Below are 25825 nucleotides of genomic sequence, written 5' to 3' on the forward strand. Positions count from 1 at the left end.
ACCAAACCCCCATGTTCTCACTCATAGGTGGGAATTGAACAGTGAGAACACTTGGACACAGAGCGGGGGACATCACACACCTGTACATTTTTAATGCAATCATGTGTTGTTTAATGATAGGGATACATCTGAGAAGTGCACTGTTAGAGAATATTGTTGTTGTGGGAACATCATAGAGTACTTACACAAAGCTAGGTGGCATAGTCTACTACACACCTAGACTGTATGGTGCAGTCTACTGCTCCTAGGCTAGAAATCTGGACAGTTTGTGACTATACTGAATAGTGTAGACAACTGTGACACAATGCTAAGTATCTCTATATCGAAATATGTCTAAACACAGGAAAGGAACGGTAAAAATACGGTATCAGAATCTTATGGGGCCAGGCGCGGTGGCTCATGCCTGTAATCCCAGCACTTCGGGAGGCTGAGGCAGGTGGATCACCTGAGGTCAGGAGTTCAAGACCAGCCTGGCCACCATGGTGAAACCCCATCTCTACTAAAAATACAAAAGTCAGCCGGGTGTGGTGGTGCATAACTGTAATCCCAGCTACTCAGGAGGCTGAGGCAGGAGAATCACTTAAACCTGGGAGACAGAGGTTGCAGTGAGCCAAAATTGTGCCACTGCACTCCAGCCTGGGTGACAGAGCAAGACTCTGTCTCAAAACATAAATAAATAAATAAATAAATAAATAAATAAATAAATAAATACAAATCTTACGGGACCACCCTGGCATATATGGTTCATCTTTGACCAAAACACATCATTATGAAGCATGTGATTATATTATGTGGTTTAGACTCTGGGTGTGGTTAGATTCCCTGGAGAATAGTGATTTTTACTTTGTATTGTTTTAACAATCAGCAACTCAGTTAGGTTCAGACTGCTGGCTCTGTCTTGCCTTCCGTGGACAAGGATTCTGATGGCCGTTCAGACAGTGGCAGTGAGAGGGGAAGGGACTTGGCCTCCTCATGGCTCCCAGGGCTCTTTCTAACACAAGCAATTTCTCCAGTCTTCAGCTTTGCCTCTCAGAGTCTCACTGCCTTCTGGCCAGCAGCGGAAATGCAGAAAGTGCACAAACAAAGCCACTGCATTACTGGTGTTGTGATGTTTCTTTGTCTGTCTCCAGCCTCTGGAATCCATGCTATAGGTGGTCAGGATGAAGGACAGGGTCAAGGTTTCTGTCTCTCATCCTTAATGGAGGAGTGAACCAATTCTTGGAGAAGTAATATGAATGAATCACTTCTTGTCTAGAGGCCAACACATTGAATACTTCCTATAAATTATTACAGTAAGTGACATTTAGTCAAGGAAAAGCCAGCAATTGCTATGGTCTCTACCACTTTCCTCTTATGAATTATTTTGGGGCCAGTTGATATGATCTTGATAAATATTTTCAGAGAACTTGTTTCCAGTTTCGGTCATTTAGAAACATTTTGTTTCTAAAATTCAATATGTTGTGGTTTGAACGATTTTTTACTGTTTGGTTGTTATTAGAAAAATAGAAAAGAAATGAATGAGGTTAGGAATGGTGTCTCATGCCTGTAATCCCAGTGCTTTGGGAAGCTGATGTGGGAGGATCCCTTGAGACCAGGAGTTCAAGACCAACCTGGGCAACATAGTGAGACCCCCACCATCTCAACAACAGCAACAACAAAAAGACAGTAATGAGCTTCAAAAGCATATACTCACCTTATTCATCTGTAACGGTTTCAGGTGTTTGTTTTGCATGCGTGCTTGTGGATGAATACAGTTGACATTACTCCAAGAACTCAGGAAACATTTTGTGGGTTCAAGTCCTGGCTCCCGCTCTTGAGAGCTGCTTGACAAAGATGTCCGTGGGTTTCGGTTTCCTCATCTGTGAAATGAAAACATAGTATTCCTCCCTGGCTGGGGTTTGTTTGAGGATTTGAAGATCCAGTGCAAGTAAAGTGGCTAGAATAGTGTCATTGTTCTGAGAGTTTAAAAGATTTTTTTTTTTTTTTTTTTGAGACGGAGTCTCGCTCTGTCACCCAGGCTGGAGTGCAGTGGCGCCATCTCAGCTCACTGCAAGCTCCGCCTCCTGGGTTCACGCCATTCTCCTGCCTCAGCCTCCCCAGTAGCTGGGACTACAGGCGCCCGCCACCTCGCCCGGCTAGTTTTTTGTATTTTTCAGTAGAGACGGGGTTTCACCGTGTTAGCCAGGATGGTCTTGATCTCCTGACCTCGTGATCCGCCCGTCTCGGCCTCCCAAAGTGCTGGGATTACAGGCTTCAGCCACCGTGCCCGGCCGTTTAAAAGATTTTTTTTGTTTTCCAGGAATTAACGATTAATGCAAACAGATCACAGAAAACAATGGAGAGTAGTGATTTATGAGAAATGTGACCAATTTGCTTTTTCCTCTTTTGTCTGAGGTGGTTCATGATATGAAAGATCGTCTGTTCTTGGGTTCCTCAAATCCTTTTTCCTTCTTGCTTTATGAGCAGAACCTTACTTTCTCTACTGGAGAGAGCCAGTTGGGTCTTGGGTCCCTCTTTTCATTTAGGCTCTTGTCCCCTACTCTTTATGTTTATTAAGGATTTGCAGAGGGTGGGGAGGAGGAATGGGGTAAACCTCTGAAGAAACATGCAGGGACCAGTTTCCTTATTTTTAAATTATGATCTTAAAGAAAAATGTACTAAAATCTACCACTAGCAATTACTTTTTCATTTTATTTTCAGACAATGGGCTACCCCCTTGGCAGTTGGTCCTAGGTTTCAACCCTCCTAAGAGATTTCCACAGCCCCTTTTATACCTAAGGGTGGAATTCCTCTCGAAGGTCAGCACCCCTGCCTGGCAGCAAGGATGAGTTGCACAAGGGAGCCTGTCCAACTTGCTAGTAACGACCTTTCTGCTGTCATCGTTCCCCAGGTGCAGCTGGGAGCCTTTTGGGGGTGATGTGTACTAACACTCTGGCCCAGAGGTCACCGGGCTCACTCTGATGATAAAAGTTGCCCTTGGGGTTCAAGGTGAAAATCTCATCCAGGTCTTCAGTTGTTTTCTGTTTCTCTGATTCATATACATTTATTGAAGTTTAACTTACATCCATAAAGTGTGTAAATCTTAAGTGCTCGGCTCAACAGAATTTTACACACATGCACACCCATGTAGACACAACCCAGATCCAGATACAGAACATCTCCAATCCCTGGTGTCCTGTCCCAGCCCAGATCCTCCCCAAGGGGGGGACTGCCATGGTGACTTCTGTCCCACAGGTTAGTTTCGCTTGCTTTTGAAAATTCATAAAAATGAAATGCTGTAGGAGATACTCTTGTGTCTGGGTTCTTTCACACAGCATCGTGTCCGTGAGATTCATCCATGTTGTTCTGGAGCAGTAATATGAGCTTTTTCATTGAATAAATACATTCAATTGTCCGAATTTCATTGTAGTGTTCCATTGAATGAATATATCCAGTGTATTCATTTCTGTCCAAATGGGCCTTTGGGTTATTTCCAACTTGGGGCTATTATAAATTACATTACTATGGACATTCATGTACATTTCTAATTAATGATTGACATGGCCTTTGTCCTCCCATGGTGACCCTATTTTAACCAAGTAGTGGTCACTTATAACCATGAATGTAGCTTTCAGAATGTTTGGATGCGAGGAATAAACTGGCAAGTATTTATAAAGTGACTTGAACTTTACAATTAAAAGATTATTTACTTTGAAAAGTTGTATAAATGGTTATTTAAAATAGTTGTGTGGCTTCTATCAAGCCATAAGTCATCTCTGAGCCTCAGTTTCTCTATCTGTTAAATGGACATAATATTAGTACTGTGCAAAAATAATAAAATTGTTGCAAGGATTGGATGATAGTGAAGTAAAGCACTTAGATGGAGCCTGGCCCATCTGAGCACTAAATATTAATTGCTGCTATTAATTTTTTATCATAAAGATGATATAAGGTAAAGTCAAAGATGCTATAAAGTTGCACGAGCTTATTGACACAAAGCAACCAATGTAAACCAAGTAATTTGTTTTAATGCCAGATGTGAATAAGTTGTTCTGCTTTTGTTCCTACTTTATAACCTCCTTGGCATCAACCTTGATTTCTATAGTTACATAAACCTTTGTATTTAAACAAGGAGATCTCCTGGATAAGATGGAGGAGGAGAAAAAAAAAACAACAACAACTTGGGCAGGGGAATCTGATGATTGTGGGGTCAGCGTTAACTTTTGGCCTCAGTTTTAACCTTGAGGGATTGTTTTCATTGTTTATACCTCTGGGTTAGATTTCTATTTGTCCCTGGCCATTCTAATAATGGGTAATCATTTGAACTCAATATGACCTGATCCAGTGTCAGGAATTCCAAAGGCCAGAGAGACAACTCAACTATTTCTTTTTCTTTCTCTTTTTTCTTCTGAGACAGCGTCTCGTTCTGTCACTCAGGCTGGAGTGCAGTGGTAGGATCTAGGCTCACTGTAACCTTTGCCTCCAGCGTTCAAGAGATTCTCATGTCTCAGCCTCCGGAGTAGTTGGGATTACAGGCGTGCACCACCACACCAAGTTAATTTTTTGTATTTTTGGTAGAGATGGGGTTTCGCTATGTTGGCCAGGCTGGTCTTGAACCCCTGGCCTCAAGTGATCTGCCCACCCCAGCCTCCCGAAGTGCTGGGATTACAGGCATGATTCGCCATGCCCGGCCTAACTTAACTATTTCTAATCTCATATGTAAGTGGATCCATTGGCTTCCCAAATGGAATCAAATTAAGGAGTCATGATTTTATGTGTAGATGCTGCAGTAGAACCCAGGGGGCTTAGATGAGAATGTGCAAACATGTGAGATCAAAAAGCTGCTATTGACAAAGCAGAGGAGTTATTGTTATATAAATAGTCTTCAGCCCACATCTCTGGATTTATGGTACTGGTCATTTTGGTATTAGCCAAGAAAGCTACTCCACTGGGCAACCATTCAAAGAAGGAGGGAAGAATAACGCCTCCCACACCCAAAGGTGTTTCCTAACTCGGAACAGAAACACATTTCACACATTTTTAACTTTTAATTTTGAAATCATCTCAGACTTCCAGGAAAGTTGCAAAAATAGCATAAAGAAATATCTACCCTTCACTCAGATTCCCAAATGTTAGCACTTTGCCACATCTGCCTCATTCTTCTTTCTCCCTGTTCACACACACACATACAGGCACACATATACGCACGTACACATACGTGCACACAAATACATGCACACACTCTCTCTCTCATTTTTTCTGAACCATTCAAGTTGCAGACATTGTATCCCTTTATCCCTAAATACTTCAATGCATATTTCCTAAAAACAAGGCTATTCCTGTTTAATAACTACAGTGTAATTATCAGACCTAGAAAATTAACACTGATGCCTTGTTAGCACTATAACCTAGTCTGCAGGCTGTATTCAATGCCCTACTAATGTCCTTTACAGCAAATGAAGAATTTTTTAGTCCAGAATCTGATCCAAGATCACATATTATATTTAGGTGGATCTGCTTCCTCAGAAAATATCTTTTTTTTTTTTTTTTTAGATGGAGTATCACTCTGTCGCCCAGGTTGGAGTGCAGTGGCACAATCTTGGCTCCTCCTCCTCTTGGGTTCAAACAATTCTCCTGCCTCAACCTCCCCAGTAGCTGGGACTACAGGCATGCACCACCACGCCCAGCTAATTTTTTTGTATTTTTAGTAGAGATGGGGTTTCACCATGTCGATCAGGCTGGTCTCCAACTCCTGACCTCAAATGATCTGCCTGCCTCAGCCTCCCAAATTGCTGGGATTACGGATGTGAGCCACCACGCCAGGCCCTCCTCAGAAAGTATTCTAAGAGATGTTGAACCCTCATTATTAGAAAATCCTTCCTTTAAGATAACATCTTTGCTCTCCTGTTAACTGGATGACCAGTTGAAGGACTAGGTCAAAAGAATGTCTTCTAGCATATTTGCCTGTACTTATAGGGATAGGGCATGAAAGTAATTAAAACAAGTATATTTCATTGTATTGGTTATATGCAAGTTATACATCATTGGGGAAGATTAGGTCTTCCCGGCTTTTCAGAAAAAAAATGTTAACCTGTGAGTCATGGTGCTGCTTGGTGTTGTCTGTTGGTTGGATGTTAAGGTGTACAACTTGTGTGCCTGCAGTGAATGCATAGAGTTGCAGACGTCCATTATAAGAAAGCAGATGTTGCATTTCTTCTTTCTTCAGACAATGGTCATAGTAGCTACACTTTCTTTGGCAGATGTGGTGCTGGAAAAAGCCATGCACAAGTGCATCTTGAAGCCTCTCAAGGGGCACGTGGAGGCCATGCTGAAGGACTTTCACATGGCCGACGGCTCATGGAAGCAACTCAAGGAGAACCTGCAGCTTGTGCGGCAGAGGAATCCGCAGGAGCTGGGGGTCTTCGCCCCGACCCCTGATTTTGTGGATGTGGAGAAAATCAAAGTCAAGTTTATGACCATGCAGAAGATGTATTCACCAGAAAAGAAGGTCATGCTGCTGCTGCGGGTCTGCAAGCTCATTTACACGGTCATGGAGAACAACTCAGGTGAGGCCGCTGGAAGCCCAGGCTCCATGTCGCTTCCCTCCCGGGCCAGAGACAGGCCTGTCTCCTGTCAGGCTTTCTGATTCCCAATTTCTCCTCCCTTTGGTCTCTTGATTTCACCAAGTGCCTTACAAAACTACAAGTGATTCTCTGATATCTGGCAAATTAGCCGCATGCAACAGATTAAAATGTAAGCAGATGAGGGCAACAAGATTTTTGTACCTGGCCGATTTAAGTAAAGATTTAGTTCAGAGTATGGTTACAAATTCAGTCTCTGGAGTCTGAGTTCAAATCTTCCCTCCAAGAAGAAGAAAATTAACTGAGGGACTTTGGTCCCCTTAGTCAACCTTGCACGCTATAGTTTTCTGCGTCTTTAGCTGGATGTCACCCTTTCTTTCGTAAGGTGGGGATCAGCTGAGACAGCTCACACATAGCCCCAAGTGCAATGGAAATATCAGCGAGTATCATTACAACATTTTGGCCAATGAGGGTTTGTGTCAATGACCGATAGTATGTGAAAGGAACTCGGAGCATTCAGTCATAATGAGGCCTCATTAGAGCCGTTTCATTGGCTAGCCCTTCTTTGCTACAAGCCGAATCAATATAATTGAAATTCACCAAAGAGTTACAAACTTGGAAAGCCAGCCCTCGGATTTAGCCCTGCTGCTTCCTGTAGATGCAGGGGTAACCATGAATCATGGATAGTGATGGAGCCTTGCATTGTCCCAGGTCTTCAGTAAGCTTATTGTAATTCCGAGGACGATTACGAACTTTTCTTCTGAGTGAAATTGCTTAATGAAGAAGCAGCAGAGAGAAAACACAGGCTCTATTAACCACTGCTTGAGTAGACAGGAATGTGTGTGCACTTTGGGAATTGTTGAGTGAAGATGTTAAAATATGAGCTCCTGGGCCTGGTAATGATAGCATGTGAACATCACCTCCTAAGTTCGCAAGCATATTTCACATATAGGAAACATATTTTCTATAGTTCACAGTCATTTATAAAAATTCCCCAAATAATAATCTGCACGGGATTTTGCTTTTCTGAAGCACAGTTTCTCAACACACACACTAAAGACTTGATGTAGACAGAATAATTCTTCTAATCTTCTAATCAGGGGCTGTCCTGCTTCCTGTAGGAAGCTTAGCAGCATCCCAGATGTCATCTGCATCCCCACCCTCCAGTTATGTCAATGAAAAATGTCTTCAGACAGTGCCAGATATCCCCTGGAGGACAAAACCATCTCCAGTTGAGAACCACTGATGTAAAGAAAACTAGAAGTAAAGACTAACACTTTTTGCCATATATTTCTATTGATCAATGTGTATATTCAACATATACCGAATTAACTGTGTGCTCACATTAAATACAGAGCAAAGTTGGCTTATTCCTGGTTTGAGTTTGGCCTTGTCATTATGTTTGTGAATAATGTGCACAGCAAGAAACAGGAAATAAGACACAAAGAATTAGCATAAGTAAATATTTTGTGTTTTACAATATTATTTATTGTTTGCTGAAAATTAAAATATTTTAACGAGCATTCTGTTCTATCATATAATTTTATACAAATTGTAAAAGTGGAGAGAAAATCTGTAATGTGTTCATTGGTTCATAGACATTCATTCTGAAACTGTAAGGGCTGGTCTCTAACATTAGCAGCTGGGAGGGTCACAGGCTACATAGGATTCCAGAAACACCCACCTCTGTTTATAAATAGCACAGTCCCCCAGAATGACTCCTTGCCGTCTAATAAAAGCAGCAAGTAGGATGTGAAAGAAAGAAAAGTTGGTAAAACATTCCATCTCGTTCTTTCTTCCTACTCTCAGGGAGGATGTATGGCGCTGATGACTTCTTGCCAGTCCTGACCTATGTCATAGCCCAGTGTGACATGCTTGAATTGGACACTGAAATCGAGTACATGATGGAGCTCCTAGACCCATCGCTGTTACATGGAGAAGGTAACTGCTTTTGAGAAAAGTTGAAGGAACTGGGTGCTATTTTTTTTCATTTTTTAAAAATTGAGATGAAATTCATGTAACAACATTAATCATTTTACAGTGAATAATTCAGTGGCATTTGGTATATTCACAATGTCATGCATTCTCCACCTTTATTTAGCATCAAACTATTTTCCTCACCCTAAAATAAAATTCTGCACCCATTAAGCAGTTACTTGGGTGCTTTTTTTGACATCTTAAGTGTTAACTGAATTTTTTTTTAATTTAAAAGAGTGTACTAAGCTTTTTCTGATTGCAAAGGTAATACATACTCATGGTAGAAAATTTGGAAAAGCCAGGAAAAACACAAAGAAAAAATATAACCCCATCTTAACTATGCTTCACTAAGATTGCTTAATGGCAATAAAAAAAACTACGTTCAGTAGAATAAATGCCATTTTTTTTTTGAAGAAATGGTTTCTTTGACTCCAAGAGAAAATTATAAACTTTTGTTGAGGATATTTCCATTGCCAGAAAAATAACCTGCTCTTATATTAGTGAAATGGGTAAAAGCTTGGCTTTGTTTTTATTTTTTAAAATTTCACTTTTAAGGTAAAAACAGTATTTTTTTTTAAAGTTTTTTTTTTTTTAAGTATCTTTTCATTTTTATAATAAAAACACAGGGGTGTGGAATCCGTGCAGTTTGCTCTCAATTTACCTTGGCAGTCGGGTTCCTTCTTCTTATGTCTGCCTAACCCCAACATGTCTTAGCAGAAATTCCTTCTCCTTACACATAGCTTAGGTATTTTACCATGGAAATGATTAGGATGTTTGGCACACTAGTGCACAGCCTTGAAAAGCAGACGTAACTGGGACTCTGTGTGAGCTTATCTTTTTAAAGGAGAACAAATCAGGGCCTGTGCACTGTGAATCCTCTTAATCCATTTTAATATATCCAGATAAAAACCCAGACAAGCCCTAGGGGGGATTGTTATGGGGTTTTTGTTGTTGTTGTTGTTGTTGTTGTTGTTTTCCGATGAGTTTCAGTCTGGGCTTGAGTGGAAAGGTCCATCTCTGACAGGATTCCCTAAGGAATGAGTCATCCCAGCGTTTTCCCTGGAGGGAATGAAGTGCATTTTTACCACCCCAGAATGTGCCCCTTAGTCTCTTCAGTCCTATTTTTTCTGTCGGAGAGACCGCCCTCCCTGGAGCCCAATTATGCCCTTCCCACGTGGCCATGGGTAGTGCTGACTCAGAATGTGGGATGAATCTCTCTCCTCCTGTTCCCCATCCCAGGCAGGTATGAATGGGCCTCTTTCATTCTTTCACCCTTTAGCCTCTTCTGTCCCCTCATTAATATTCCTAACCATGGAACCAGACACTCCCTGATGAGCCTCTGAGGCCCTCCCTGGAGCTTTTCTTGCCTGCTCTGCCCTGGGATTAGACAGGACAAGGCCAAACATGTGGTTTTGCCCAGGGACCAAGAGAAGCATGTTAGTCTACATGGCATGCTTTCCTTCCTTCCACTGTAATGTTTGTTATTAATACAGTTTGGGGTTGGGTTGTTCTTTTTCAAGCTTCAATCATGTTTAATTCTAGTAATAAGTATGTAGAGCTCTTAGGGCTTTGGGGAAAAAGACATGCCGGTTTCACTTAGAAAGTCGATTCTGTTACTGACAATGTGCACTCAGGACAAACATTTGCTTATATCTTGTGGCCCAAGGATAGAGACAGCTACTTCCTGCCCCTTTCCCAGATTGGCCCAGGGCAAGGCCCTGTGTTGATGACCAATGGACAGGTGGCTGTCATCTCCTCCACGAATCCCACAAGAAAGACAAGGGCACAACTAGTAAGGACACAAAGCGGCTGGTGAGCTCGCACTTAAATAGAGCCTGCTTCCACTTAACCGTGTCTGGGGCTTCTTGGCTGCCTTCCTTGGGAGAGCAGGCAGCCTAGTCAGGTTGGCTGTGATCACAGACCAGGCCTACGTAGCATCGAACTGAAGCTATGCAGCCTGGGAGGAAGAGGCTACTGAGCAGTGGCAAAAATACAGATTGGACTTTTCCGTGCCTGCCCAAAGTCCTCTTTGGTTTGCGGGGTAGCAGCCACGTCTGTTTTCTGCTGTTTAAGCAGGTATTCTCATTTACCAAAAAGGCGTCATAGAATCCCTTAGAATTGCACAGCTCTTGTGGTAGGGTTATAGTTTTGCTGAAATTTAAAACCTTCTCTAATTGCATCCACATGTTTCAAAGTGTGGTCAATTTTGTGCTTCCAGCATTTGAGTTTTCTCCTTAGTGTCCTGAACAGATGAGAGCTAGGGAGTCTAAAATTTGAAGTCCAAAGGAGCCCCCCACCACCCGCACAAAGATTGTAACAGTTCTCCAAGTCCTTGCTCAAATCCTGACCCTCCATACAGCCTTTCCCGAATACTTACATTCATGCTGATTTCTCCTGAAATTCTTCATGTAGCATCTGTATTCTGGATTACTGAGTTTCACACACAGTCACCTGCTGATTTGTTTGTGGGGCAAATATTTGGTAAAGATCAACAATTCAAAACTCTTAACTAGGGTGATTATACTGTAGGTGGCAAGGTCTGGAAAACCTTTCAGATTGCTCTATACACAGAAAGCTTGACATGTGATCAAGGGAAAGCGCATGGCTCAGGGTGACCCAGATTATACTGTAGGAAAAAATAACCTCAAGTCTTTATCTGCAACTTGAAAACAAGAAGGGTGTCTTTCTTTCTCGAGTTCATGTCCAGCACAAGTTTGCAGGGCGTGCGGCTCCTGATCCACATGGAGGGGACAGTTGCCATCTTGCATATTGCCACTTATTGACCAGAGAGAGGCTTCCGCAGGGTCTCACATGAACAGTTAAATACTTTGGCCCTAACGGTGACACTTCTGCACAAAACTCATTTCACCACACCAACTTCTGGTCCCTGCAGGCGTAAATTACCAGTGTCTTTTTTTTTTTAAACAGACAAACAAAAAAAACACACATTCATAAACTTTTGGAGAGTGAGGACTCAGATTCTATTTCTTACAAACCTACTTTCTCCTCTGTAGCTGTGGCTCGCAGTAGAGATTCAGTGGGTATTTTGACAAAGAATGTCTCTACATGTGAAATGTGCTGTGCCCAGTTAGGGAATTTTTAGTAAACATTCAGGGCGACCCCTAGTGGCTCTTCAGCGCAGAGACCGTAAGTTCCTCCCCAGGCACCTAATCATATGTTACAACAAAAACTATGAAGGAATACATACGCATCTTACAGGGTCGTCAGCCCTTTTACACTCCTCAGGAACATAAGAGATCATTCCTAAATGCACCATCACAGGAGCATCCCTTTCCTGTAAATTATTTTATCCTAAGTGCCAGATGTCACGTTAGTCCCAAAGAAGAAAGGGAACCAGGAGAGAGAAATTATTTTTGAAGTACCCACATTTTTGCGAACAGTTCTTTCAAAGTGTATAGTATACTTAATTTAGAAAATATTCATTTTGCTTTTTTTTTTTTTTTTTTTACTTTTTTTAAGAACCAAATTCTTGTTTATCAGAGATAGAAAATATCAACTACTAAAAGAAAAAGCCAAAAGCAAGTGTTGCCACGAGTCTGGACTGATTGATGGAGGGGATTCTGGCCTTGGATTGTCTCACAAGCCTGACTTTCCCCCAACCACCCTGTCAGGCCTTAATACCCCAACCATTTCTAGCAAACGTTTTTCACAATTGCACTTTAATAATTTTGGCCAGGCATGGTGGCTCATGTAATCTCAGCACTTTGAGAGGCCGGGATGGGTGGATCAGTTGAGGCCAGGGTTCGACACCAGCCTGGCCAAAATAGTGAAACCCCATCTCTACTAAAAATACAAAAATTAGCCAAGCATGGTGGCGCCTGCCTTTAATTCCAGCCATTCAGGAGGCTGAGGTGGGAGGGTTGCTTGAACCTGGGAGGCGGAGGTTGCAGTGAGCTGAGATTGTGCCACTGCACTCCAGCTTAGGTGACGAAGCGAGATTCCATCTCAAAAACAACAACAACAACAAAAACACTTTAGAGGCTTGGTCAGTCTTACGCACTAGAATGGAAATCCCATCAGTGGAAACAGGAACCTTGTCAGCCTGGCTTGTCTGTGTTCCCCCGGCCCCTCCCAGGCCTGGGTCACTCCATAAATCTCTGCGGGATGGCTGTGTGAAGGGATGGATGGAGGAGTGAGTGCCATGCTCTTGGATGTGGGCCTCTGTGATCCTACAGGAAATGCATGTTGAAGAAATACTAAAAATGCAAAACATGCCCTCTAACGCTGGCATCCCGTTATCACCTGTGAGCGGAGGTTGGCACTGAGAGGACCCACTCTTTCTGCTCTTTTCAGGAGGCTATTACTTGACAAGCGCATACGGAGCACTTTCTCTGATAAAGAATTTCCAAGAAGAACAAGCAGCGCGACTGCTCAGCTCAGAAACCAGAGACACCCTGAGGCAGTGGCACAAACGGAGAACCACCAACCGGACCATCCCCTCTGTGGACGACTTCCAGGTGTGCAGCTGGCCCCCGCTTTGCTTCCTTCGTCCTCCAGGAATGCAGAGCTGGCTCACCCAGCACATCCCAGCTCAGAGGTCCCCACTGTGTTGAATTATTTGGCAGGAAGGGGATATCTCAAACCACCCTCTGGCCTTGTTACATGGCTCTGTTTTCTTTACATTTATATATGCATGGGATATTTGGCCCAAGGTTTGCTGTCCTTAAGAAAACCAAGTTGAATGAAGGCAGGATTTCTGCCCAAACAAGCAGACGATAAGTCAAAAAGGAGGAGGAAGCATTTGGCACAGGCGTTGGAGATTTTGTTTCATCAGGAAACAGCCGCTGTGTTACGCGATGCAATTGGCCTAGTTTCTCTTTGGGAAAAGGGAGAGGAACAGTGATGTCTCCTTCCCTTTTCACTCGCCTGCTCTCCAAAACAGAAGACCCCAGAATCTCAGCAGCAGCAGCAGCAGCTATGGCAGCCGTCCACAGCGCAGAGTGACCAGGCAAGCATCTGAGCGAGTCCTGCTCAGGTTCCCTGGCCAGGGTTTTTCCTGACCATGAGCTGCTGCTTGGGAACGTAGGATTCCCAATGAGCTTGTTTCTTAGAATGGAGAGGTGGGTGAGGGCTATAGAAATCTTTACCCAAGGCCAGGCATCAGGGCTCACGCCTGTAATCCCAGCACTTTGGGAGGCCAAGTCGGGCAGATCACCTGAGGTCAGGAGTTCGAGACCAGCCAGGCCAACATGGTGAAACCCTGTGTCTACTAAAAATATAAAAATTAGCTGGGTGTGGTGGCAGGCACCTGTAATCCCAGCTACTTGGGAGGCTGAGGCAGCAGAATTGCTTGAACCCAGGAGGCGGAGGTTGCAGTGAGCCGAGATCGCATAACTGCACTCCAGCCTACGCGACAGAGTGAGACTTAATCTCAAAAAAGAAAAAAAGAGGCCAGGCGTGGGTGGCTCACGCCTGTAATCCCAGCACTTTGGGATGCGGAGACTGGCGGATCACAAGGTCGGGAGATTGAGACCACCCTGGCTAACACGGTGAAGCCCCGTCTCTACTAAAAATACAAAAAACTAGACAAGTGTGGTGGCGGGCACCTGTAGTCCCAACTACTCAGGAAGCTGAGGCAGGAGAATGGCGTGAACCTGGGAGGCGGAGCTTGCAGTGAGTGGAGATCGTGCCACTGCACTCCAGCCTGGGCGACAGAGCAAGACTCCGTCTCAAAAAAAAAAAAAAAGAAGAAAAAAGAAAAAAAGAAATCCTTAGCTAACACAATTCCTGATTTGCTCATTATTTATGAAATAACAAGTGAGTTGGCAAGTGTCTTCAAATAATATTTTGAAGGTTTTAAATTAAATGATAACATTTGCCTATGGTTTGTTTCTATGTTCCTCATGATGAGTTTCCAAGCAGGGATCTGGAAAGCAGGACAGATTTGCCTACATGTCCAGATTCACCTGCTTTTTTTTTTTTTTTTTTTTTTAGGTGGAGTCTCACTCACCCAGGCTGGAGTGCAGTGGTGGCACGAGCTCTGCTCACTGCAACCTCTACCTCCCAGGTTCAAACGATTCTCCTGCCTCAGCCTCCAGAGTAACTGGGACTACAGGAGCTCACCACCACAGCCGGCTAATTTATTTTGTATTTGTAGTAGAGACGGATTTCACCCTGGTGGCCAGGCTGGACTCAAACTCCTGGCCTCAAACTGATTCACTTGCCTCAGCTTCCCGAAGTGCTGGGATTACAGGCGTGAGCCACTGCGCCTGGCCTTTTTTTTTTTTTTTTCTTTTATAAGAGCTCTGAAAATAGAGGGTCAGATGAGGTGGCTCACACCTGTAATCCCAGCGCCTCACAGGCTGAGGCAGGAAGATCGCTTGAGGCCAGGAGTTGGAGACCAGCCTTGGCAACAAAGTGAGACCCCCTTCTCTACAAAACAACAACAACAAAAATTTTCAAGTTAGTCAGTGTAGTGGTACACACCTGCAGTCCCAGCTACTCAGGAGGCTAAGGTGGGAGGATCTGTCGAGCCCAGGAGTTTGAGGCAACAGTGAGCCATGATCACACCACTGCGCTCCAGCCTGGGCAGCAGAATAAGACCCTTTCTCAAAAACAAATAAAAACAAGGCAAGCCCATCTTTGAAAGCCAAGATCAGCTCGTTCTTCTCCAAGATTTCAGTATTCTCAGAAATTCCTTCTCAAGCACATAAACCTAAAGAATGAGAATACACGTGCTGCACTCTCCCCACCCTGTTGCACTAAGAAGGTCCCTGTACCACTCAGTGTTTGCAGACCCCTGGGGTGTCATTATACAGCCATCCAGGGAGGGGCTGCCTGAGGCAGAACAGGGGAAGTGAGAAAAGTTCATTGTTCCTTTGCCCTCACCTGCCAACACACACTTCCTCCTCCACCTCTTCACCTGGAGACCCCCAGACACCGTGGAGCTGCCTTCTTCTGCAGCCGCCCCCTCCTGCCTTCATTGACCCTGCTCACTTTGGAGGTGCATGCCTTCTCAGAGTGTAACCAAAGAAGGAAATGCTCAGCACTCGGCTCGGGGGTCAAAGCAAAACCTCAGACCCAAAGCTCCATCGGAAACCCCTGAATCAGAGGTCACAGGCACAGAGGTCTTCTCACATGGGAAGAGGCAGTACATCTTAGTGGTCAAGGTGGTGGGGCTGCCTCTGCCATGTCCTAGCTGTGTGGCTTTGGGCAAGTTACTTAGCCTCTCTGTGCCTCAGTTTCTGCACTAGTCAAACAGGGATCATGTAGACCCTGTCTCTTAAAAAAAAAAAAAAAGGTTCAAAGAGTATCAGTGTCAACCTGGGCACCTCCCACTAGCTCACCTCTCCTGCAAAGTCACTGGGCTAGCAAAAGTCCCCACTGGAAGCAGATATGAAACATATCTGACATGTGCAGAGCTCACTGTCCTTCCCGAGAGCTTCCCCTTCCATTATCCCAGGAAACCCTCGTGGTGACCATGCAGGCACCTGGGCAGAGAGCCCTCCTTCCCTTCACTGCCGAGCAGGGTTGCCAGATTTAGAAGAATAAAATGTATTTGTTTTCGAGATGAAACTCAAATTTCACTGGGTATTCTAGATTTCATCTGATAATGCCACTCTTAAGGAAACAGCAGCAAAGCTATCTGGGGTCACAAAATCTAGGAGAGCCTGATGTGAGTTTAAGATTCTTTATGCCTGGTCTGGGCTTTGTATCTTGTAAGACCACAGGTTTACATATTTCATGATAGTATGTACCTGGCATGATGGCAGCGCCTGAGCCTGCAAATGTCTTTGTTTAATTCCCTGCAGCACCACCTTGCGTGTAATCACCTCCATCTGCAAAAGTTGGCAAAATCAACGTTCTTTTCCTTCTGACTTTTTCCACATTGTGCCCAGAGCCACTAGGAGCCTTGTATTAGACTGAGCTACCTGAAATCACCATTTGGGGGAGATAAAAAATAGTCAAATGTCAGCATGTTTTTTGTATGTGTGTGATTCAACCTAAATTATTGCCCTTGATTAGGATTTATTTAAAAAGTGTGTCAAAAGTGAGCACAAGCCAGGTACAGTGGCATGCACCTGTAGACTTAGCTACTCAGGAGGCTGAGGCAGGAGGATCACTTGAGCCCAGCAGTATGAGTCCCACCTGGGGAACATAGTGAGATCTCATCTCTTGAAAGGAACAGAAAAAAACAAAATGTGAGCACTGTGCGTGCTGTTGTGTGTAGATATTTTAAATCTCTTCCTGCTGACTTCCTTCATACTCTTGTGCTATTTGGTTTATTTTTCAAGCTGGGAAGAAACCCAGCATTGGATGTGGTTCACACTCTTAAGCAGGGGTTTCTTAAGCAGACTTTATGAGGGAAATGGACAGATCAGAACCAGGGCTGCCTGGACTTCCTGCTTCTTATAGTTGCAATGAATCATGTAGTTATCCTCGCCACTGTCCAAAGTCAGATCAGCCTCTTTCCTTGTCATTCGAAGCCTCATGGCCTGACATTGGGCATTATGACAAGACAGGGCCTGGAAGTGGCTCACAGTCACCGCGCCCCACTCGGTCCCCCATCATGCTCACTATCTAGTTTTTCTCTTCTGACTGTCTCAACATTCCTCTTCCACTTGCAGAATTACCTCCGAGTTGCATTTCAGGAGGTCAACAGTGGTTGCACAGGAAAGACGCTCCTTGTGAGACCTTATATCACCACCGAGGATGTGTGTCAGATCTGCGCTGAGAAGTTCAAGGTGGGGGACCCTGAGGAGTACAGCCTCTTTCTCTTCGTTGACGAGACATGGCAGCAGCTGGCAGAGGACACTTACCCTCAAAAAATCAAGGCAGAGCTGCACAGTCGACCACAGCCCCACATCTTCCACTTTGTCTACAAACGCATCAAGAACGATCCTTACGGCGTCATTTTCCAGAACGGAGAAGATGACCTCACCACCTCCTAGAAGAGAGGCAGGACTTCCCAGTGGTGCATCCAAAGGGGAGCTGGAAGCCTTGCCTTCTGGCTTCTATGTGCTTGAGCTTGAAAAGCAGTCACCTCCTCGGGGACCCCTCCGTTTAGTGACTAAGCCATCCACAGGCCAACTCAGCCAAGGGCAACTTTAGCCACGCAAGGTAGCTGAGGTTCGTGAAACAGTAGGATTCCCTTTTGGCAATGGAGAATTGCATTTGATGGTTGAAGTGTCCTGAGATTGTTTGCTACCTACCCCCAGTCAGGTTCTAGGTTGGCTTACATGTATGTATATGTGCAGAAGAAACACTTCAGATACAAGTTCTTTTGAATTCAACAGCAGATGTTTGCGATGCAGTGCGTCAGGTGATTCTCACTCCTGTGGATGGCCTCATCCCGTCCTGCCTTCCTTTTTCCTTTTTTTTTTTTTTTTTTTTTTTTACAAAGAGCCTTCATGTTTTTATATATTTCATAGAAATTTTTATAGCAGTTGCAGGTAAACTGTCAGGATTGGTTTTTAAAATATTTTTGTAACTTTAAAATATTCTATAATTATGCATGTGATTTTAACATTTAATATTCAAAAATAAATCTCTTGCTGGATTTGAGAGTATTGCATTTTTAAAGTCTCTCTTCTGTAACTGGATGTTTTGTGGGGAGAGACTGCTGGATTTCTTAAAGCAACGTATTCCTGACACTGGCCACAGAATGCCTTTGGAAATCGGATGTACTGTTCTCTTGTTCACGTTTAGTGGTGTTTTGCTGTTTTGTTTTTTAAACAAATGATGCTGAGAATAAGGAGAGAAATGAATGTAGCGAGAGGTAGAGAGAGAAATACGGACTCTAACAAAGGACTGAGGAGTGCAGTCTGCTGGTTCAGGCTCTTCGAAAGATGTAGAAAAAGAGATAGAAGGAACCACCTACGCTTAAAATACTGTAAATATGCAATGAGGTTTGGCAAAATCTATTCCATGTGTGATTTGCTTTTAGAAACAATTTTGAAAGCCCCTTGAGAAAAATAAAAATCAAGAAGAACACTTTTTCTCCCTTTTCCATCGAAATTAAAACTAACAGCATCAAATTATTGGGACCAGAAACCAAGTAATGTATAATGTGGCTTTTGTTGAGTTAAATAAGATGCTGTATAATGGAGAATTCGAAAATGCACACACACACACACAAAATCTACATTATCAGAACCTGCAGTGAAGTTAAACTTACGTTAAATAAAACCAGCTTGCAGGTGCACAAACTATGAGGGTCTTGTATCCATGTAACACAGGTAGTTACAAAAACATGTTATTGTACTGTGTAAAGATGCATAGTCATCTAATTTGGTTGGCTTTGTACCTTGTACCTTTTTTAGCCTTGGCTTTTGTTGAACTAGAACCCTCAGCACATACTGTGTTGTACTTTTGTAAATGATTTTTTAAATGGAATTTTGCACATAATACATTGTAATACTGTATGATAATCATGTGTGAAAATAATTTTTGAAATATCCTTTGGTTTTTTTTTTTCTTTAGAGTAAGAATATATTCATGCACCACACAGTGTCATGGACAGATGAAATACGAGCCAGGGTTTGTGGTTAGACGATGTATTGGGGGGCTAAGCAGAAAAGCTCACATTTCTCAGAAGCTCCTCCTGATATGGGGCAAAAGTTAAGGAGCAGAAGGAAAAGATCATCCTCCCCCTGAAAGTGTTTCCATTGTTATCTAGTACAGTACTTGGCTCGGTTGGACTTAGAGAAAATCACAGGTAATTTGAACATGGAGTTAGCTGGGGCCCTGCAGACAGCCCCACCCTGTCCTCACGCAGCCTCTGCAATGCCCTGGTTGAAAGTTCAGTGCTGTTTCAAAATTGACAGTCAGAGGCTTGGTCTCCTCGCTGCTATACTCCCCATGCTTGGAACGGTGCCTGGCATATATTAATAGTAAGTGCTCAATAAATCCTTCCTGGCTGAAGGAAGGAAAACTTGAGTTTAAAAGGGTTTCTAACTCATCACTGGGAGAGATCCGTAAAGATCAGAATGAGGACTGAATGGGCTGCCTGCTTTTGATATTTACAACGAACTAAAAGTTGACAGCTCAATCCATATGGTTGTCCTCCCCACTCTTCAAACTAAGATCATCATGCTTTGTTGATTTAAAGCAGGTCACAGCCTCTGCATGCGAGGCAGCCTTGCAGCCTTCTGCGGGATGAGAGCGAGCTCAGAAGAGGAAAAGGTAGCGTGGGCAGAAAGCGACATCACAAGACAGTCCCTGGTTTTGTCATTGGGCAATGCTTCCCTGTTAAAATTACAACACAACATGTGCCTCCACTTTTTCCCCCACGCAGGCATTTCTCACTTCTCAAATTGCCAGGAAACAGACTTGGGTGAAGGTTGGAGGGAATAAGAGGAGAGTAAAAATATAACGCTGGGTGGAGGAATAGGAGAATGCATTTCCAAATTTAAAAATACATTATAGCTGAGGTGGGAGGATCGCTTGAGCCCAGGAATTGGAGGCTGCATTGAGCTACGATCACACCACTGCATTGCAGCCTGGACGACAGAGCAACCCTGTCTTTCCCCCAAAAAAAGTAAAAATAAAAACATGTTATAAAAGTTGAATGCCGGCCAAAGGAAGGGATTTTTTTTTTTTTTTTTTTTATGTTGCACGCACTGCCAAATCCTTTCACTCTAGCACCACCCCCACTCCCCAGGGACATAGAATAGAAATAGAAACTGTTGAAGTAGTTCATATTATGTGGAAGTTACAACTTTAGATCTATAAGAAAATACAAAGTACAGGAAACCCAGCTATGAGTGCTTCCATTCACAAATGCGGTTCCATCCTCATTGGGGAGCTGTTACCTTCATCTTTAAGAGACTTGAAATGAAGGAGCACTTCTTTAACGCCTGGTCATGCCTGGTCACACCTAGTCACACCTGGTCACTTGCCAGCAATCTGAGAGAAATAGAAACAGCGCAAGAAGGACTCAGAAGGGCACAGTGTGTGTGGAATACAGGTGTCTTAATCATCTGGCAGTATCTGATAGTAAAATTCTAAGTGTCCTCATGTTTTCGGCCCATTTTCATGATGATGAATTTGAGACCAAAAGTACTTTTTGTCATTTAGTTAACTCTAATTCAGTTGGAAATATGGAAAAGAAATCACCTAACATTGCGAAATCCTAAATAGGTGATAAGGAAAGGAAGTAAAGAAGGCAGAGAGGGGCTGGGCACGGTGGCTCACGCCTGTAATCCCAGCACTTTGGGAGGCCAAGGCGGGTGAATCACTTGAGGTCAGGAGTTCAAGACTAGCCTGGCCAACATGGTGAAACCCTGTCTCTACTAAAAATACAAAAATTAGCCAGGCATGGTGGCAGGCACCTGTAATCCCAGCTACTCGGGAAGCTGAGGCAGGAGAATCCCTTGAACCCAGGAGGCGGAGGTTGCAGACAGCCGAGATCACGCCACTGCACTCTAGCCCGGGCAATAGTGCAAGACTCAGTCTCAAAAAAAAAAAAAAAAAGAAAAGAAAAGAAAAAGAAAAAAAAGAATGCAGAGAGGGAGGGAGGAGGAAAACATCTGGCATTTTTCTCAAGAAACAGGTTCTGATTAGAAAAAGATCAATTTTACTCCAACATCAAAAATGGTGGCAGCTGGCACAAACCTTTCCCACATGGATACTAGCTTTGCAAGAAACGTAGGTATGGGAAGTTAAAAAAATAATTATTCCGAAAGGTGTGGGCATATAACCTTTTTTTTTTTTTTTTTTTTTTGAGACAAGGTGTGACTGTCACTCAAGCTGAAATGAAATGCAGTGGTGCTATCTTGGCTCACTGCAGCCTCAACTTCCTGGTCTCAAGCACAATCCTCCTACCTCAGCCTCCTGACTAGCTATGACTACAGGCGTGCACCACCATGCCCAGCTAATTTTTGTTTATTTTTTGCAGAGATGAGGTCTCACTATGTTGCCCAGGCTAGTCTCAAACTCCTGAACTCAAGGGATCTACCCCCTCAGCTTCCCAAATAGTTGAGAAAGTGTAACCAAGGCCTCCCCTCAGAAACCTCCCTGGAGAAGCTTCAACTGGAGTGAGGCAGTTGGGGGTGGGGGTGGGGGAGGAGTTTCTTATCTCGAGTCTAATACAAATTCTCCCATTTAAAAGTCGAATTTGCCAGAATTCTGAAGCTCTATATAAGACACTTAGAATATCATTACATTAATGAATCTGAGTATTTCCTTTGAGTGCACACATTAGAACTACTATAGCCAACCCTCATTTCTCACTGCTGGGGAATGGGGCTGGTTAGATCCTGCGGCCTGTGAAGAGGGGCTTGGAACCTGAGGGCCACGGGTGACCAGGGAGGAGCTCCTAGACAGCCTTCACCTTTGTAACCCGTCTTCGGTTTCCTGGGGAAAATATCACTACACATAATTAGCTCCATTGCTTCCCTTTCTTCCCATTTCCCCACCATGATTCTGTGGGCTGGGTTTTCCCTCATACCATAGATTTGAGGGTGCTCTTAACTCTATTCCAAGGCTCCTTGCCAAAAAGCAGGCTCTGATCCTTTCCACAGTTTGTTTCTGTAGTTCCAACGAGAGACTCAAAAAGTGTGAACCTGGCCCCACTGCAAACATCACCCGCCCACACTGTTGGTCACCAAGACTCAGTGTCGGCTGTTCCATTTGAATAGGTGGCTCTCAGTTTTGGCTGTCAGCTTGAAGTCACCTGGAGCCTTTTAAAACTCCTAATGCCCCAGCTGCCCGGACCATCAGAATCTCTGCAGAGGCAACCCAGCCAGCCATATTTATTTTAAACTTCCAAGGTGCTTCTGCTGTGAAAACTACTAGTTTAGATCAAAATGTGGATTTTAATATAAAAACACACCTGGGAGAAGTAACACCTTGCCTAACCAAGGCCACTGACACCTAACCAAGCATGCATTCTCAACCTGATTTGGCTGGCAGAGGACCATGGAACATGTACTTCTAGCCTGGTGCTATCCCTTAGAAATATAAAGCAAGCCACATAGGTAATTTTACATTTACTAGTGGGCACAATTTTAAAAAGCAAAAAGAAATAGGTAGAATCAATTTTAGTAATTTTATTTAGCTCATGATATCTCAAATATATTTCAACAATTAATCAAAAATATTAAAGAGGTATTTTACATTCTTTTATTTTTTATATTGTCTTCAAAGTCATGTGTGCATTTTGCACCTACAGCACATCTCATTTCACACTGGCCATGTCTCAAATAATCAATAGCCACATGTGGCTGGTGGCTACCATATTGGAGAGTGCGGTTCTAGCATATCAACTAGGGTTGATTTAAAAGTTAAAAAAAAAGACTGTCTGTGCATATAAAATAAAAACACATTCACAGGTTACATCTACAAAGGAACAGACACATGCATCCTATCAAACATATGTATGTGTTACTAGCCAAGGATGAAAATAGCATCTTTCCTCTTCAGTCGCTGCTGTAAGGCAAACATAAATTAATCCATGCAAAGTGCTTAGAACATCCAGGCACCACATCATAAGCACGGTTAAATGTTACTTATTACGATCATTAGATAATTGACTGCTTTGGCATTTCACCCCTACTGCTTATTTCTGCCTACCCATTCATGCTATTATCTGCTGGCAAGTTTCTCGTGAAACAGAAGAAAGGCAGTAATGGGTATCAAAGGTTTAAGAAAAATGTACTGGGGCAGGTTGCTCAATGTAGGAAGATCAAACATAAAGTGAAAACTAGTTATTAACTTTATTTATTTTATTTATTTATTTATTGAGACAGAGTCTTGCTCTGTCACCCAGGCTGGAATGCAGTGGTGTGATCTCGGCTCACTGCAAGCTCCGCCTCCAGGGTTCACGCCATTCTCCTGCCTCAGCCTCCTCAGCAGCTGGGACTACAGGCGCCCACCACCACGCTGGGCTAATTTTTTATATTTTTAGTAGAGATGGTGTTTCACCGTGTTAGCCAGGATGGTCTCGATCTCCTGACATCGTGATCCACCCGCCTTGGCCTCCCAAAGTGCTGGGATTGTAGGTGTGAACCACCGCGCCCGGCCCAACTTCACTGCTGTTACTGCTGATGGTGGTGATGGCAGTGATGGTGGTGTGTGCGTGTGAGCTCGGAGTAGCTCATTTTCCCCAGTATTCCCTGCTGGTCAAAAGCATCATCAGGGCCCATAGCCAGGGGTGACTTTCACCAAGAAAGGCAAAGGGAGCAAGGCAGGTTGCAGAGACGTGTTGCTAGCTTCCCAGTCATTGCCAGAGCGAAATCCTGAGAGGAACCATCTCTGCCTACATAAGAGTCTAAAACAGTATTTCCCAAAAAGGAATTATTATTTAAGTAAAAGCATAATTATAGTCAGTGATTGTTTAAACAACTTTCCTCCACTTTTTTCCCCTTTTACTTTATCATATTCACTAATTTACATAGAATTTATATGTACATTTATATTATTTAAAAGCACTATTCTTTAAAACTTGGTGCTCTACCAAGAAGAATACAGAGGCTGACGTGATTAATTCTCTTTATTTCTGATGTGCGTGCTTCTGACTTCTCGCCGCTTCTACAAATTAAGAGAGAATGCATTTATTTACCAGATTGCAGTTTCCGCCCATTTTATCTTTCTCACTCCCATTTTTCTCTGCAGCCTATTGATGTACAATCATATGCAGAATAGACTTATGCATCTATTATCTATTGAAAGAAAAACTGCAGAGAACAATAAAATGCTAGAGACTCATTAACCAATCAGAAAAATATATGTATTTTTTACTAGCACATGAAAATATGAGACCTGACAAATTGCAAACTCTCATTGAACAGATAGTTTAGGATTTTGCTGTGAAAACCATAATCCACGGATGAAGCATCACATCTTTGGGGAGTTTGTGAGAATCTCAGACCCCTGGCAGACCTGCTGGATCAGAATCTGTATTTTAACAACATTCACGTGCATATTAGAGTTGGCGTGAGAAGCATTAGTTCAAGGTATATTTGGGGCAGTGGCATTTGCGCAGCTGATACAAATACACAAATGTAGGAGGTGTGCTGCTCTTAGAACCCTGCAGGAAAGGAGAAGAAAATAGCTTGTAATTGTTTTGCTAAGAATAAGGCATAACTTCGTTTAAAATCACCACATTATGGACAAAAGGTTTCACATACAAATGTCAGGAACCAAGTTTTCACCTCCTTATGTATATTCAATTATATTCTTGCTTTGACAGGGAAAAGGGGCTTGAAGGGCATGGGGAAAAGATTCTGAAAATCAGGTGGGATTGCTGAAGTCAAACTTTAATGATTTTGCTGGAAAGTGACTTCTCTCACCTCTAACACCTGTGTGAGGGCACACAGGCGCAGCGGAGGGGGGATCTCTGGGCCAGCTGCTTGCACACGCACGTGTGTGCATGCACGGATGTAGTCATGCACAGTTAATTAGTCACATTGTCTGCATGTGACATGGGAAATTTATAAGCTTTTTTATTTTCTTAAAGAACAGCTGAGCTGGCCACAGTAGCTCACTGCTGTAATCCCAGCACTTTGGGAGGCTGAGGTGGGCGGATCACCTGAGGTCAAGAGTTTGAGACCAGCCTGGCCAACATGGAGAAACCCCGTCTTCTACTCGAAATACAAAATTAGCCAGTCGTGGTGGCACATGCCTGTAATACCAGCTACTCGGGAGGCTGAGGTAGGAGAATCGCTTGAACCCGGGAGGCGAAGATTGCGGTGAGCCGAGATTGCGCCATTGCACTCTAGACTGGGCAACAAGAGCGAAACTCCATCTCAAAAAAAAAAAAAAAAGAAGAACAGCCAACTTCCTTTTAAAGGCATTTCATTCCCTGAGAATCTACTAATCTACTAATCATAAGACCCTTTTACTCATCAACTTCGAGAAACAAAGATGTGTTTAATAAAACCTCTTTGGTGAGCAAGGAAACTTTAAAACTTCGCTGGAAAAAGCTCCTGTGGAATCCCCAGCAGACGATTTCAAAGGTAAAGTGTGGTGAATTTCGCAGAACTCTTCCATTTCTCCAGGTAACCTTTCTGAACAATCCTGAGCCCTCGTTTGTTTTTCCAGATGACACCAGTTTACTCACATGATTTTGCCTTATGTTTTTTAGGGGAAGGAGGATTTTTTAAAAATACACACAATACATAGTTTTCAAAACCAAATATTGGAAGACTTGCAATGGAAGGTAGCAGCCCCTGAGCCTCCTCCCAATCCCATTTCTGTTACCTCCTCCCCCAAACCACGTCTCCAGCTGTGTCTTCATTATTTATCTCCATACTTCTAAAAAGATGCTGATATTGCTGCTTATTGGTTTTTCTTTTCTTTTCTTTTTTCTTTCTTTTTTTTTTTTC

General features: G+C 43.3%; 1 protein-coding gene across 1 annotated transcript in view; it reads left to right on the forward strand.

The window, feature by feature from the left end:
- RIN2 (Ras and Rab interactor 2) overlaps positions 1 to 18958 on the forward strand; it is a 252710-nt gene extending 233752 nt beyond the window's left edge. The window contains exons 10-13 of the mRNA XM_025399242.1: positions 6240 to 6545; positions 8370 to 8501; positions 12852 to 13015; positions 17126 to 18958. Of these exons, the coding sequence (XP_025255027.1) occupies positions 6240 to 6545; positions 8370 to 8501; positions 12852 to 13015; positions 17126 to 17449 (926 nt within the window). The 3' untranslated portion in view covers positions 17450 to 18958. The remainder of the gene's footprint in view (positions 1 to 6239; positions 6546 to 8369; positions 8502 to 12851; positions 13016 to 17125) is intronic.
- Positions 18959 to 25825: the final 6867 nt, after the last annotated feature.

The sequence above is a fragment of the Theropithecus gelada genome, chromosome 10, assembly GCF_003255815.1.
Source record: "Theropithecus gelada isolate Dixy chromosome 10, Tgel_1.0, whole genome shotgun sequence".
Taxonomy (NCBI): Eukaryota; Metazoa; Chordata; class Mammalia; order Primates; family Cercopithecidae; genus Theropithecus; species Theropithecus gelada.